The sequence below is a fragment of the Egretta garzetta genome, unplaced genomic scaffold (assembly GCF_000687185.1).
Source record: "Egretta garzetta isolate BGI_Z169 unplaced genomic scaffold, ASM68718v1 scaffold557, whole genome shotgun sequence".
In the NCBI taxonomy this organism is placed as follows: domain Eukaryota; kingdom Metazoa; phylum Chordata; class Aves; order Pelecaniformes; family Ardeidae; genus Egretta; species Egretta garzetta.
In genome coordinates this window covers 521585-537879 of record NW_009260264.1, presented here as the reverse complement: position 1 = coordinate 537879, position 16295 = coordinate 521585, and the positions used below count along the sequence as shown (strand labels likewise).

General features: G+C 38.6%; 2 protein-coding genes across 2 annotated transcripts in view; one reads left to right on the top strand and one right to left on the bottom strand.

Annotated features, from left to right (window-relative positions):
• The window catches only part of NIPAL1 (NIPA like domain containing 1), a 13084-nt gene extending 8552 nt beyond the window's left edge, over positions 1 to 4532 (bottom strand). The window contains exons 1-2 of the mRNA XM_035897700.1: positions 4500 to 4532; positions 3213 to 3306 (exon numbers count right to left, since the gene is read on the bottom strand). Of these exons, the coding sequence (XP_035753593.1) occupies positions 3213 to 3306; positions 4500 to 4532 (127 nt within the window). The remainder of the gene's footprint in view (positions 1 to 3212; positions 3307 to 4499) is intronic.
• Positions 4533 to 9151: 4619 nt separating this feature from the next.
• On the top strand, positions 9152 to 13759 carry CNGA1 (cyclic nucleotide gated channel subunit alpha 1). The gene is made up of 7 exons (XM_009642319.1): positions 9152 to 9263; positions 9551 to 9617; positions 9984 to 10016; positions 10122 to 10223; positions 11118 to 11225; positions 11374 to 11480; positions 12342 to 13759. The coding sequence occupies exons 1-7, from the start codon at positions 9152 to 9154 to the stop codon at positions 13757 to 13759; spliced, it is 1947 nt and encodes a 648-aa protein (XP_009640614.1).
• Positions 13760 to 16295: the final 2536 nt, after the last annotated feature.

Below are 16295 nucleotides of genomic sequence, written 5' to 3'. Positions count from 1 at the left end.
AGGTGGCCTCCCCGCCGCGCCGGTGGGCGCGTCCTGGCGGGGAACGGACACGCAGGATTCCAGGCGTGACCCAGAATGGGTTTTAGTTTGTGTAAATCGCTCTGAAGTCCCAGTCCTCACCTGGGGACTTCTGCGACCCCACCTGAACACTGAGTCCAAAGGGAAGAGCTCTCAGCTAGGGTACCTGGGCAGTATTTGGGTGTCCTGGAAATTTCTGTGGATTTAAGTTTCCTCCCCTTCACAGCTGGGAGGAGAGTGGTTTTAGCACGTGAAGCGTGTGCTGGGCTGCCTGTGCCAGCCTTGGCCGCTGTGTCTGTGGGCAGTTGAGGGGATCCCCCCGGCCAGGCTACCCCAGCTTCGCAGACCAAGGGCAGTGTCCAGTGATACTTAGCCCCTGAGATGACTCCCTGTGGTTGAACAGGCTCCAGGGTGTCGTAAGAAATAATTATCGTCCTTACCCAAGCAATACTTTCAAGGTAGAGGTCTAAGCCCTTGTTTTTAATGTGGTTGAGTGAAATGCATTTACAAAATTTATGGCTGAATAAGCCGTCACATGCTAACCTAGGGTTACCCAGCAAACTTCTTGGGATGGTCTGAGGACCTTTAGCTCCCTAAACTGGAGCCAAACCAAGCTCTACAGCTAACACACCTCCACAGGGCACCACAGGGACCCTCTGGCTTGAGTCTGACAGAGTTGTAACAAAGCTTTGCAAGCACAGCACCTAAATTAATCACCTTTAGCTTTTCGCAAAGTTTATTAGCTCTGGTGCAGACTGGTGAAATATGGTGATGGTGCCAGCAAAATAACCTTGTTTTCCCTGCCTTAGGCATCCTTGACTTCGCAGTCCTGGGATTAAACTGAGAGATCAGTTCCAATGTTTTAGTCTCATTTTTTATTTCTGTATTTATTTTTTAACATAAACAGTGCTCTGTGTGTTAGGAGAAAAGGAGCACTGCATTTGCTTTTGTGCATTTAATTACCTATCTACTTTATCTTTATGATGTCTACATTAGAACAACTTCTATGGAATGTGGCCAGAACCAAGTGCAGGCTACCTTGTAAGGAGTTTGACTTCCCTGCTTTAACGCTTCTAAAACACAGATTACTGCTCAAAAGAGCAATACTTTTAAATAGTATTTAAAACAGATAAATTACAATCTCAAAGCACAATCTGAAAATTTGGGATTTCCATCTTCTTGTACAACATAAGCATGCCCATAGGATAAAACCACGTATATGGACAGATAACACGTCTGAAGTCTGCTCCCAGCTCCCATTTTTGTTCTGTGCGCTCTCAGATCTCTTAACTCTGTGTGTTCACACCTCTGTTTCTGTCAAAATGTGTCTGTTTTCCCAGCTTCCTGACTGGAGCACATGAAGTGTCAATCTTGCAAGCAACTCAGCTGGCAGAACTGTGGGGAAGAAGGGAGGTGGTAACATCCGCAAGAGCCTGCTGAAGCAGCGGGGAGGGTGAGCTGCCAAAGACCACCGCTTCCCCTGCCACAGCTCTCGCTGACCCGCATGTCAAGGCTTCACTGCGGTGCGGTACCCAGACAACAAGACCAAGAAACAACGCAGTTAACAGTTCTGAAGATCTGCCTCTCTACAGGCCAACTCCTGTAGCAGACCGTGGACATCAAAGTGTTTTCAACTGATGAATGAAAGATTTAATCTGAGATATGCTTACTTGTTTCTTGGTTGAAAACCTTTATATAGCTCATGCTTCATGATTTTAAATCTGCAATAAACTGTGAAAAGACGATGAAACTCTTTTTTTTCCCAAGAATCAAATATGAAGTCACATAAAAATTACAGCTAAGAATCCAAGTCAATGGACAGATGTAAAGAATGTGCAATCTATAATCTAATTACAGAAGGGAGCGGCTATACTTCGTGTGTGTATACTTCATTGATCATCTACAGTACTATGCATAGTCAACTAGTTTGAAAGGACTTTGAGACAATGCCATGAAGAAAGAAACTACACAGAAGTAATTTGTCAACATTGATATATTTTTCTTTATTTTGGATGACACGCAAAGGTCAAATGGGAAAGCAAATAAAGTCTTGATAGACAATCTTATCACCTGATATGAAGAGGATAAAGATGCTAGCTGACCATTCAAAATGGCAGCTATGACTGATTTAGAGCAATGCCTGGATCATCAGCTAATGCAAATCAGCGCAGCTCCACTTTTTCGGTGGAGTTACGCCAGCTATGGCTAAGCACACGTCAGCCCTTTTGCGCCTGAAGTAACAATATGCGTTTACCAACAGCCAAAGCAATTTTGTGGCACTTTGCATTTCTTCAAAAGAGAAATAAGGATGTTATGAAACCCTGCTATATCTTCCTGGGTTATTGTACTAATTTTTTTCCATTAAATGTATGGACAACACAAGAGAGAAGTTGTATTAAAATTCTGTTACTTATGCAATGCATGAAAGATTTGCTGAAACTGACAGTTAAGCAAGCGCTGACCTTAATTGTTGGTTTTCAATAAAAATGGAAGCGCTGAATATCTAGCCAACTTTATACTTCTACATTTATAAATAAAATAGTCATTGGAAACCTCATTTTTGTGCCTTAATAAAACCCATCTTGCCTCTGTGTTGGCCATGAATGACTTAATTAAACAAAGTTTGTGTGCTTTATCATAAATTCTTTAATTTTTTGAGGATTTTTTTTCTCATACACATATACATAGAGTTCCTTATATGTGTTATTATGCAGTATTTAATCCTATCATCATAAATACTGAAGATGATGACAACAGGTTTCACCACAGTAAGAAAAATTGTCCACCGTGTTAGTCCAGGTGCAGATGTGAAGCAAGGAAAGCCTCATTGCATGTTCTGCTTGGGGCATAGAAATAACTCTGGGCATGGCCAGCCACAGTGCTCATCATGCCCGAGGATATTGCAGAAGTGATAATCCCTCCTCAGACTAGTCATGCAAAAACTAGGGTCTGGACCTGGAAGATGCTGGTAAAAGGCTTTGGCATAGTCTTCTAGCGTGCTGTGTGGTGTTATACTGTGTGCCTGCTAGCGCTCATGTCCACAGAAGGCTTGCAGCCTGTCCAGTGCTTTCCAATTCCAGCGCCATCTGCATGTGGGAATCTAACACACCAACACACAGTTTAAATTGCTTCTCCTTCTTCCCTCTCCATCAAGCACTCATTTAACTCTAAAGTAAAAATACAGTACCACCTACTGGTGGGGATACTGTTTGCACTGATGGTTTTCCGGTCACCAAGCCTGATTGGGGCCGATCGTGCTTCACGACACTGAATTCGTCCTAAACCGGCCTACATAAAAGAGTATTAAATAAGCCAGAAGCCCTGGAGCCTTCTCAGCTACAGCACTTCTGACATGACATTCGTTGCTGAAATAGCATCAGCATTAGAAAAGACAGAACAGTATTTGCAGAAAATAAGCCTGCCAAAGCTGTGGTCCCAATTCAAACACCCATCTGTGTACACAGCTACAACACAGTAAGCTGAAAGGCAATGTTGTGCCATTAAAACCTACTTATTTATAAGCAAATACATATGTATAATGTATCAAGCGTTTTGGTTATGAGTGTCTGAAACTAGAGGTAGCTTTAATAGGATTGAGAAGAATTACAGATGATGACAAAGCAAGATACAGAAATAGATTAAAGTTGGCCTGCTAAAACAATAATCCATTACTGCGGTCATTCTCCCATCAGTCAAGGTTACTTCACTGGAATATGGAACGACAGGAAAAATATCCGTGAAAAAATATTGACGCTACACTAATGTAATTGTCAATGCAGTCAATGACAACTATGTAATGGGCTTTTAAAGGAGGGCAGAATGGAGACCGCTCTGCTGAGCTCACCCAGAACTTGCCCTGCAAACCCCTTTGCAGGTAAGTGAGGTGCTCTCCACTGTCAGACGAGGACCTAGTCTGGCACCATTGGACATTTCTTCCTCTGTTTGAGAACTTCTTTGAAAAATTCCACAGTAAAAGAGATGAGAAAAAAAAATGTTAGTGTTGCTTTACAAGACTGCTTATTTTAAAAGAAAACTGACTGTTCTCCACCAGAATAAAAAGGTGTATCGCCTTGGTAGTTCATATTGACTTGAGAGACACAACATAGACTTGCCAGGCTTGGTTGGTCATCTAAAACTTTTGGACAAAAGTATGCACCAAATACAGGAATACACAATGATTTTGATGTTTGTGTGACGCTCAAGACACATGTCCCAGACATTCAGTGCCACCACATATTCACAAAATCACTGCTCAGCATTGAACATTGAGATCTTTCAGACTGCAAACAGAATGACAGAGGTAAAACTGATCCTGATTCAATACTAGCTGGATGCAGTCACCTTCAGAGATTCCTTTCATATGTATGATTTTTAGGATAGGAGTTGTATTTCAGCCCTTGGAAGACAACAGTGAAACATATGCCGGAATTCACAAGATTATTCACTTCTTCGTCCATGCGTTGTTTTGTTGGATACCTTACCGTAGATTTGTATATCTGGCTTCCACTGGGCATAGTGTTATGCATTTCCTTGTTGCCCATTACTGTTTTATTTAAAACATTTTTTCATCTTTAAATTTCAAATGTGTACTGTCTTTCTTAGAAAATGGACTGTCTTCAGGGTTGGAAAGGTATAGCAGCAGATGTGCCTAATCTGTTTCTCTGGTCAGGAGGCTGACCTGTGATACTGAGCATCATTTTGGGTTTGTGATTAAATCTACAATGTGCCAATCCACTTATGAATGACCACTCGGTCACCTGGGCTGCAAGATTTAAGTTGGTTCATGTGAACGCTAATGGCATTGCTTCCTCTTGCTCTTGCTTACAGAAACAAATATCTCTTAATCCTGGGGTCCCAGAGGCTGGACTGTGTTCCTGGGTTCTGCTTGTTGTGAAGCAAAGTTAAAAAGTAATTCAGTAACTGTAGCTATGTCTCAGTTGTGACAAAGATACCATTTCAAATTTGAACATTCACTCCTTTTGCTGCCTAAAATCTTCCCTGGATTTCATGCTCAGCAGTGCCTTTTTTTCCCAAGACGGGCCATGTAAAATATGCCAGATTAAAAAATCAATCACTCAGGCTCCTGAGAACTTAATTTTCCTCATTCACATGGTATCCAACAGTGAAATGAGAAAGCTGAGGTATGCACATACCTCAACCTCTTCTTTTTCAAAGTATGCTAGGACCCTCTTGGGAGCTTTCCTGATTGTGTGGCCTCTGTAGATGAACCCCTGCACATTTCTAATGGAAGAGGACTGCAGCTACTTCACAAACCATTTTGCAAAGTCATAATCCATACCAAACTTGAAGATCAGTTCCGTGTCTTAAAACTTCATCATCATGGCATTTTCCACTAAATATAGATTCATAATTTGTGGGCTTTTTTAAGCATCAAAATAGGAACATAAGAGTTATGTTAGATGAGTTAAGAACTTTCAGTAATTTCAAATGGTATTTCCTATCATTCAGCAATATGATAATCACATTAAAATAAACAGGAAATTTTCCATTTACGGTGTTTTATCTGTTCTAGTAAAGACCTGCTACTACAGTAAAAAAGCATCTGCAATATTAAGAAAGTGGGCCAGCAGACAATACTGAATATATAGTCATATACAATAATATTTTTTTTTATTTTCCTGACAGAGTACGCTCTAATATTTCTCTCTTCTTGTGCGTGTTGATAGGGCTAGTAAGCTTCTGCTCAGGTGAGGGATAACAGTGACTGCCACTGTCACTTTCATCTCTCTCTAAATCTCAAAATCCATCACTAGGTCAAGGCAATCCTCCTCTAATATCCATGTCCTTCCCTGGGAATAATTCAGAGAACTGCACATGGGACTGGCTGGTTCAGAAATTGATCGATAAGGGATTTATGTATGAAATGTTGATTATATTTAGCTTTTCCTGGTGGCTCTGCTTATATAGTAAGGAAACGTGGCTGATTTAAAGGACTGAAATCGATATTAGAAGCAGCAGATCCCATTGCCAAGGTAAGTACGCACACTGATGAAACTGCTTATTGCCAAACTGCTAGAGAGTCTTTGCATGTCAGCAAAGAGAGATTTTGCTGTAACATGCTGAAGATTTTAATGTTAATGAAGATTTTTTGCTGCTTTTTGTGAAGAAAAAAAGTAGATCTTTAGATGACACAAATTCTGTTCCGGGATATCCCTACTTGAAGCATTTTCTCTCTGAAAATAATGACTAGAGAAGTGAATATGGTGGGCCAGTAAGAAAGTAAGAAATATATAAAATAAAAGAGCAGAAGAGATGGAAGCTGATCTTCCATTCACTAAGATCCTATAAAAGGATAATACTGCCTTCATTTTTGTGCAGCCCTAAAGATTTAGATGTATAGTAATTAATATAACTAGGCTTTAGGTGATAATGTTTGAAAAGTCAGTTGTTTATCATAGTAGTCACATTTAAAAATCTAAGAGAGTAAAAGCAACTTATTTGTGATGATACGGTAAAAACAATATGGTAAAATCTAAAATACCTCTAAAGCAAGCATTTATCTTCATTACCTTTCAAACTTACTACCTAAATATGATAATGTGAAAATGAGCATTGGACTATTAAATAAATTCAGTGCAACAATCTGTGACAATGTATCAGTTTAAGAAAAATATGTGTGACTACAGAATAGGACACCTGGTAGTGATACAATTTAGTAAAAACCATCCGAAATATTGTTTGGAAACCCTCTAGAATACAATAAAAAAATGCATTAAGTTGAATTCTGGACCCATTGAGTTTAACAAGACATTTTTGTACTGTTCCCAGTATTGGGGCTTTGCCACACAAATTCTGTAACAAGGCAACCACGGTCCCCAAACCAGGAGCAATTACTGTGTCTGTTCAACTTGCACTGGGCACATGCTGCATTAGCATTTCTGTGTCTTAGACTCAAGAATTTCAAAACTCCCCACAATGTGCTTTGGGACTAAGGGAATTTGAAGATATTCTTGTGCTGCATGTCCTGACTGGTTGACAAAGGGAACGACCCAAGCCTGACATTCAGATTTAGACTTTTGAGACTACAGGGGGGTAAATACTTCCAATTTCTATGCCCACTTAATGCTTCCATTGCCTCAGCAAGATGAAATCTCCAGTCCTGCCCCAAATGGCAGCCCCTCATTCCCAGCAAGTCCTATGCAGGGCTGCCACACTCCTTCAGCAGAAAACAAAGCACCCCACAGTGCTTCCACTTACACTAGACACTAACAGAGCCAGAGGAATCTTTATTTGCAAAAATGCACAGAAAATCCTCTTCCCCTGAACAACAGGGAAATGTAGGGTAGATTTTTGTACATGTACTATTTTACCACACTTCTCATTGTCTTTAACCGCTAGACATCAGCATGTCTGGATAGCACAAAGTCAAAAGATGGGTTTTTTTTTCCTCTTGAAACTAAAGAAGACTAAAATTAGTGCCTATGTAGAAATGCTGGTACTGGGAGTCCTAATGTGAACTGACTGGTTTAGAGCCCACTCTTTTGGAGGAATGGTTTCCCTTGAGATGAATACATTTGCATTTGTCTGGTGCTGAATGCTTGGAAGTGGTTGGACACTGCTTTATTTTGCACCATTATTTGTCAACTCCGTGGACTCCATTGTGGCTCTGCGGAGGATATAGGTCACATCAGGATGGAATTTTGTGTGCCAGCATTAGCAGAGCTTTCACAGCACCTGTAAGCAGACATAAAGCTGCTTAATTCAACCTGGCGTACTTTCAATCTCCACACTTTCAAACACAATTTATCCTTGGAGTAAGCCAGTGGAAACCCTGTTACAGCTTTTAGGCTCCTGGTGAATCTAACCTAGTGTTTACTATTTCTTAGTACCTTAGAATCTTTTTGTGTGACATCTTGGACATTATCGTTGCTCTTAAGCATTTAAAGATTGACCAGCAATGTTGGACTACATTTAGGACTATTCAAGGAAGAACACATCTTAATCTTCAATCTTTATCTTTCTGCTTTGTAGAATGTTGTATATTGCTGTATTATTTTTTGCACTGTGTGCCGTTCATGTCTGAATGCTAGAAAGCTGGGTTTCCTCTCCTATTGCCTGTATAGGAATATTTTTAGTTTCATTGACTAATAAGAAAAAGTCAGGTAAGTCTGGAAGTAATGCAGCAGCTGTATCACCCTGCTTCTCTTTTGCAGTGTGTTTGACTAGAGAACGGAAGTACTTTCTTTAAGACCAATTCATTCTATGGTATTTGACTACACTTACAAGTGGTACAGCCACTGTGGCTTGGGATATTGTTACTGCGGTGGATAACATCTGTTTTATAATCCTATCTGAATGGTCCTGCCAAGAGCAGATCACACTTGTAGACACAATTCATGCCCAAAGAGTTGGCAGTCTCATTGATGGTGAGGCATAACTCACAAAACTGTAAGAACAGTGGCGAAAAGGGAGAGCAGAATTTATGTACACTACAACATTTTCATATTTCTTAATATTGAGATGAATAAAACAGACATCAGCAGCCACTAACATTTCCATTTAGGTATTTATGTCTGACTTGCTATATGAATAAGGAGACTACTACATCAGTCTTTAAGTTCCTTGTTACAGAACCTACTCTTTGCTCTCAACAGGGTATTACTCTCAGATGTCAGACATACTGAAATTTCTTTGGACATCCAACCAATGGATGCTTCCTAGTCTGGTTTTCAGGATGTCAGCTGTGCAGGAATCTATTTATCCATCCTGATACAATAAATTATGAACATTTGGCTCAAAACCAAATGAAACAGCAGTAGACATTTCAAACACAGTTGTCTAAATATTGTCAAAGTATGTGATTAGGCTCAGGAGACAGACCTAAATTAATGCTTCCTCTAAGAGAAAGATGTGTTGAACATTCTCTTTAACAGCCGTTGCCTGATCATTCAGCACGCTGAAGCACCCACAGTGCCCTTTCTTGCCTGGCAGGAATGTCCTGGGAGAGAGGAAACTGGAAATACTATTGTTGGTTTTGGGGGAAGCAAGGATATAAAGGATTCATCTTTAGGAAAAAAAAAAAAATTGTTTGTTACTTCTACTAGTTGTGAAATTACTTGATTTGTTTTTAAAGCAGCCTTCCTCAATTATCCAAGGTAAGACAAACTTGACCATGAAGGTAGGCGTGATTGAGACCCATCACTCCCATACAATTGTTCCCAGTGTGGTAGTGCAAGACACCAGTGAGGATCCTGGACCGATGGACAAAGGGGAAAACAGGTATGTCAAATTTTGTGTCTGTTCGGCTTTTTTCTTTGATAATTTGGATGGGATTAACTAAGCAGAGATACCTGCCATCATCTAATTTTCTTCACCCTCTATTAATAAATTCTGTTTTCAAGATTGTGATATATTGCTTATTGTAACTATTTAGCAGATTTAAACCAATTTCCTTACATAACTTAGCCCATGATTAAAACTGTGAGAAACGGTCCGTGACAATTCAGATTAAACGGGGTTTTTTGTATTTCAGCAGATATCATATAAGGTAACTGTGTTGTTTTCCTGTTCCCTAGGCAACGGTATCTACCCGGTGCATTTGCACGCTACAATATTAACAACAATAGTAATAAAGATGAGTAAGTATCTTTGCCATTTCATAAAATGAGAGTACTGCAATATTGGTTGTTTAAGCAGCAAAATGAAAAAGAATGATATATATCTAATAATTTCTTTATAAACAGTTATGTCATTCAAGTAATCCCAAAAGAGACTGCATGTACATTTGAACTTCATGCTCGTCACTTATGATGATCATTCTCAATACCAAAGTTATTGGCATTACATCTACTAATTTAAAATAAAAGTAGTCCTATGTGACTACAATAAGCAAAAGGTTTTGAAGGGCAAACACCTAAGTATAATGTCCTGTGTTTCTAACAAATAAATGTGGAAGCAATGGCTACGTGTATCACATGAGCCTGTCATATTTTTCTTTTCCTTAGAGAGGACAAGAAAAAGAAAAAAGAAAAGAAGAGGTAAGACAAAGCATAATAATACTACTATTTCTAAGATATTTAATTTCTTTCCAAATACGTTTTAACTTGGTCTGTAACAACTGAAAATGTAAATCTATTTCTTAGCAAGTCAGAAAAAAAAAAGGATGGAGAAACACAAAAGAACAAGGAAAAAAAGGAGAAAAACAAAAATAAAGATAAGTCCAAGAAGAAAGAAAATAAAGAAGAGTAAGTATTTTTCTTTTAGGTCCTGCTATGTTAGTCTAATAAAATTGCTTTTGACGTAAAACCAAATCCATTCATGGACAGCCTGTAAACAAGATGCTTATGAGTGAACAGGCTGGTGGTGTTCTCCCTTGAGTTGAGTTGTTCTGAGTTAACTTCATATGTGGACAACAGAAATACGCATGCGTGGCACTGATCTCAAAAAATTAATCAAGAAAAATCTCCTTTGGATTCTGATTATTCAATATTTTCTGGATAACACCCTGCAGCAAATGATGTGCCAGTGTAAAGCAAGATCTTCCACACAATAAGGGCGCCTACAAGCAAGTAAACTTTCCTATGATCTAAAAGTTCTTGCTTTACCTTTTGCTTGGCAAATTCATAATTTTCTGGCCAAGGAAGAGAAACTTAAAATAGTGCAGTAGGAACTTGTGTTGTACGATTTCAAGTTCTTTGGTTTCTTTATGTAAACTATGACAATGTTTCATCTTTCTCAGAGCTAGACTTTTCCCGGTGAGAAAGGCATGATTTATCTCACTTTCTTAAACGTTAGTAGGCACATAATCATTTAGCTTTTGAAAGATGATCAAATCAAAATTATCAGACAAGACAGTTAATTGGGTAGGAAACAAATTAATTTTAAACGGTTGAAATTACATGTGCCACTAAAAACTGAAGTGATTTTTCTCAGCATAATTTAGATTCTAAAATTTGCATTCCAAGTCACACCTAACAAGCAGCTTCATGCTCTCCATGCATTCAAGCAAGGAAGCTTAACTTTAATAAAGACCGTTTATTTTACAATAACAATTTCTGGAATGCTTCATTCCTCACAAATTGTTTTGTGTATTTTAAGTCTCTCATTAAATCTCCTTTTTTTCCCTGCCTATCACTTAGGAAGAAGAAAGATATTTTCATTATTGATCCAGCAGGAAATATGTATTACAACTGGTTGTTTTGCATCACAATGCCTGTCATGTACAACTGGACCATGATCATTGCTAGGTGATGTACTCCTTTAATGACTATATAAAACTTCTGACAAAACATAATATCCCTAGATAGATAAAAAAATTATTTAATTCATCACTGATTTCATGCAAGTATTTAATTTTCATTTCATGGTAATTTACTTTTGTCTTTTGCTATTCAGAGCCTGTTTTGATGAGCTTCAGCATGATTACCTAGCAGCATGGTTTATTATTGATTACGTTTCTGATGCCATCTATCTTGCCGACATGTTTGTACGGACAAGAACAGGTAAAAATACTCAATGATTAATTATTCCTTTTCATATATTTGTGTTTTGTGCTTTCAAATATTCAGAATACTACTACTGTTATTATCTGGGTACCCATAATGAGGTGCAATAGTGAGAAAGACATTGAGATAGATGTCTGAAAGACTGTAGTCTGTGACCTGTAAAAATAGGAGAAACTCTGATGTATTACTCAAAGAATACATAAAGACAGAGGTAAGCTGGGCATGAGATAAGCTAGATACAAGCTGTTCTGCCCACAGCAGAGTCAAGACAAAATAAACATGCAATGCGGCCGTGTGAGGATCAGGGGTTCTGAAAAATTAGCACCTAAATCTGGATTTTGTATTTAAGGAGATTCAAGTATTTGCTTGATTTTCAAGACCATTGAGCAAGCAAGACATTCAATTAACTTCAGCTGCAACTGTTTCTTTTAAAATCTTATCCTACATTCAGAGCCATTGAGTAGATACACTCAATATAGAACTGAAATTCCCATGTTTAAATTCTTTCCCTCATTAACCACCCTTGCTATAGCCTGTGGAGTCTTTTGGGGTTTTGGTTTGGTTTCTTTTTTTTTTCAGATGTTCACCATAGTGGAAAAGTGAAAGAAAAGAATCAGAGCTGGAAATGTTTAATTTTCAAAGCTGTATCATTTAGCTCAAGCTGAACCATATAGCACTAAGTTGAATATTTGGAAATAATAAATTGCTTATTAAAAAGAAAGAGAATTTATGTACCATCTGGAATTTGTACCATCTGGAACTTGCATCCAAAGTATTTTTTAAGGCAGATTTGGATTGCTATTAAACACGACACTGTTGAAGTTGTAATATTTTTTATTATTTACAATTTGATTTTAGGTTACCTGGAGCAAGGTCTTCTGGTGAAAGAAGAACAAAAGCTTCGAGAGAAATACAAGACATCTTTTCAATTCAAATTAGATTTTCTGTCAGTCATACCAACTGATCTCTTATACTTTAAGTTAGGACTGAATTACCCGGAATTAAGAATAAACAGACTACTCAGAGTAGCTCGGATGTTTGAATTCTTCCAGCGAACAGAAACAAGGACAAACTACCCAAATATCTTCAGGATCTCTAACCTTGTCATGTACATTGTGATTATTATTCACTGGAACGCCTGTGTGTACTACTCCATCTCAAAAGCCATCGGATTTGGGGCTGACACCTGGGTCTACCCAAACACCTCCGATCCTGAATTTGCCCGTCTGACTAGAAAGTATGTCTACAGCCTCTACTGGTCAACACTGACCCTGACTACTATTGGTGAAACACCCCCTCCTGTAAGAGATTCGGAGTACTTCTTTGTGGTCATTGACTTCTTGGTTGGAGTATTGATTTTCGCTACCATTGTCGGTAACGTGGGCTCTATGATCTCCAACATGAACGCTGCCAGGGCAGAGTTTCAAGCAAGGATTGATGCTATCAAGCAGTACATGCATTTTCGGAATGTGAGCAAAGACATGGAAAAAAGAGTTATAAAGTGGTTTGACTACCTGTGGACAAACAAAAAGGCTGTGGATGAAAGGGAAGTCTTGAAGTATCTGCCAGATAAACTACGAGCAGAGATTGCAATCAACGTTCACCTGGAAACACTAAAAAAAGTTCGGATTTTTGCAGACTGTGAAGCTGGTCTGTTGGTTGAACTGGTTTTGAAACTCCAGCCTCAAGTATACAGTCCTGGAGATTATATTTGCAGAAAAGGAGATATTGGACGAGAGATGTACATTATCAAAGAAGGCAAGCTGGCAGTAGTTGCTGATGATGGAATTACCCAATTTGTGGTCCTAAGTGATGGCAGCTATTTTGGAGAAATCAGCATTCTTAACATCAAAGGTAGCAAAGCTGGCAATCGAAGAACAGCCAATATTAGAAGTATTGGATACTCGGACTTGTTTTGTCTGTCTAAAGATGATCTCATGGAGGCTTTAACAGAGTATCCAGATGCAAAGGCTATGCTGGAAGAAAAAGGCAAGCAAATCCTAATGAAAGATGGGTTACTGGACATTGAAGTTGCAAATTTAGGAAGTGATCCTCAAGATCTGGAAGAGAAGGTCACCTACATGGAAAAAGCGATGGACAGATTACAAACAAAGTTTGCCAGGTTGTTGGCTGAGTATGAAGCTGCACAACAGAAACTGAAAAAAAGACTTACACAAATCGAGAAAATATTGAAGCCTGTTATAGAGGAAGAGTTCGCAGACTTAGAAGAAGGAGATCCGTCCACAGATAAACCTGGAGTGTCAAAAGCAGAGTAAAACACCGGAGGTTGCCAATAAGACTTAGGGTCAAATCCTGCATGGGCCTGAATACATTCGTTTCTAATCTTTGTAGGACCTGACTATTAATTACGAAAAATTATTTGTTGAGGTAATGTCACTAATTTCCTACAAGCAGCACACATTTGGCAGGTTTCGGAAAGAAAAAGAAGAATTGAGAATGAGGACGGGAGATAACACCTTGCTCTCACACAAACAGGTGGTATTATCTGCTAATGCGTTATGTACTCTTTATGTAACACTGCTCTACAGCAAATGCATTCAGTCTATATACAGTCATACGCTGGCAAATATTGAAAGTTTTGCTGACTATAAAATAATTTCTTCATGTCTACTTACGGAAAGAAGGAAAGGTTTGGTAACAATTATATTATTTGAAGTCAACATAGGCATGAACCATGATATTAAATTTGTGTGTAAACAAACACATTTTAATATCTATTAACATCAGATTAATTAAATTTGGGATATTATATAAAGACTTGGGCATATCTACAATGCAGATGCAAGTACTAAAGGCTGTAAGATTTGGAAAATATTGTTACTTCATTAGGTCCACCTTGGCTGATTTATTGAAATGTAAAAGTGGGCAGTTTCAAATGGTCCTTTTTTTCTGGATACTACACACAAAGGCTGGAATAGAGAGGGGAGAAAATACAACTTTTTGCAGTCATCAGTATGACAAATATGGATGGCTCAAAATCTAGCTGTTCCTTTCACAATAATAACAAATATGTAATATTGAAGGCTGTAATGTAATCATATGGCTGCTGAACATGGACTATCAAGTTTTTAAGATCTGTGCTTAAAAAAGTTTATGTCCCTAACGTAATGGTTGTGGATGCTGGCAGAGTGCAAGGGGCAGACATGACACAAAGAGGCCAAGCTCTCCTTACAGCGTCTTCTGTAGCTGCTGTTGGGAAAAGAATATGACGACTAAATAGGTTATTTTTTTCACTGATAGGGTATTTCTTTCTTCTGTTCATAACTACTACTAAGATAGTAAAATCTACTCTTTCATATGTCAGATACGTTTTCAACTGCTTTAAGAAGCATTATTTCCTAGGATTTTTTCCCTAATTTATGTCTTTTTCCATTGGCAAAAATTGGTTTTATTAATTGTGGTCTCAGCTGGGTATTTTCAGCTGGGTATTTTCAGTAGACTTTGATCATAGCCACTTAATGTTGGAAAAAGTTTGATGACAGGGAGTGAAGAAAGGGACTGCAGGGGAAGAATGGATAATTCTGTATTCAGGGCAATTTGATTATCCTGGGCAATTGGACTGCCACTCTTAAAAAATGCACATGTAAATATTACTATCACTTGATAATATGTCTGTACTTTCATTCTTCTCCTTAAGAAGATGGAGATATCATAAATCAGATCTTTTGTAAAGGGCATTCATTTCTGGTTGTTTTTATTTTTTATAATGTTGGTAGGTTTCCAGAATGCCAGAGATCTATAAATAACTCCTGATTTCACTGCAAGGATCAAATGTTATGAAATAATTAATGCGTAGGATATATGTGGAACAACAAGGATAAATGTAAATATGAAACGGCTGTTCATTCACTGTTGAGCCTGTGGTTTGAACGACAAATGGCATCACGCGCGCACAAGAACAAGCGTTTTTCTGGCATTTAACTGTATTGTGAATGTTGGACTTTGCCATCAGCGTTCTTCCAACTCAGGTCTTGAATATAATTTGCAATCTGTATGGCAGCAGCACCCTATAGGGCTGCGTCATCTTCCGCTAGGCACTTAGGAAGCACTTCTCTCCTTTGCTGACGAGTTTAGCACTTTGTATTAGAAAAATGTGTGATACGAGTTTTAATTAATAAAGGCAGAGATCTACTATTCATATATTTTTTTCTTGATCCTTCAGTCTACAGCACAAGCTGTAGTTACTAGCTACCTCTTTCTGGAGAATAAGAATTGTTTTATTTAAAACACTTCAAAATAAAACAGAAACCCAGAATTGACCTCCAGAAGTTTGGTATTTTTGGACTATTTGAAATCTTGTACTGTTTAACATTTATGAATGCGTTATTTGCTGGAAAAAAAACCCTAAATGCATAGTTTCCCCCTGGCACAGCATGACAGAACACGTGGGCTACCAGAAAATGTCAACCAAATTTAAATTATTTCAACTTGCATTTATTTATTGGAAGTTTTCAGGAGGCACACAGGTTCTTCAATAGGTATTTCTGTGCAGTGAAACCTGGATATTATTTCAGTAAAGTTTCCAAACACGCTTTTTTAAACCTCTCATGCTCTGAGGAAGAGGAGCTGTGAGGAAAACGCACCTGGCAGCACAACGCTGCCCAAACAGCTGCCAGAAAAAGAGCTGAAGCCATTGCTAATGCGGCCAGAGCGGCAGCAAAAAAGGAATTCAAGCACTAAGTAATAAAGAGATGCCAGCCCGGGTATTAGCAAAGATTTATCCTGATTACCGAGGGCGGAGGAGGCCCCCGCGGGCACCCCCCGCCCTCTCCACAGCGGGCCTCAAGCGCC

Bases quoted from the DNA above. Each gene is read 5' to 3' on its own strand.
- CNGA1 (XM_009642319.1), top strand. From the start codon at position 9,152: ATGAAGGTAGGCGTGATTGAGACCCATCACTCCCATACAATTGTTCCC. The intron at 9,264-9,550 runs TCAAATTTTGTG...TTTTCCTGTTCC, and splicing joins CAAAGGGGAAAACAGGTATG to CTAGGCAACGGTATCTACCC. The intron at 11,226-11,373 runs GTGATGTACTCC...TTTGCTATTCAG, and splicing joins TGGACCATGATCATTGCTAG to AGCCTGTTTTGATGAGCTTC.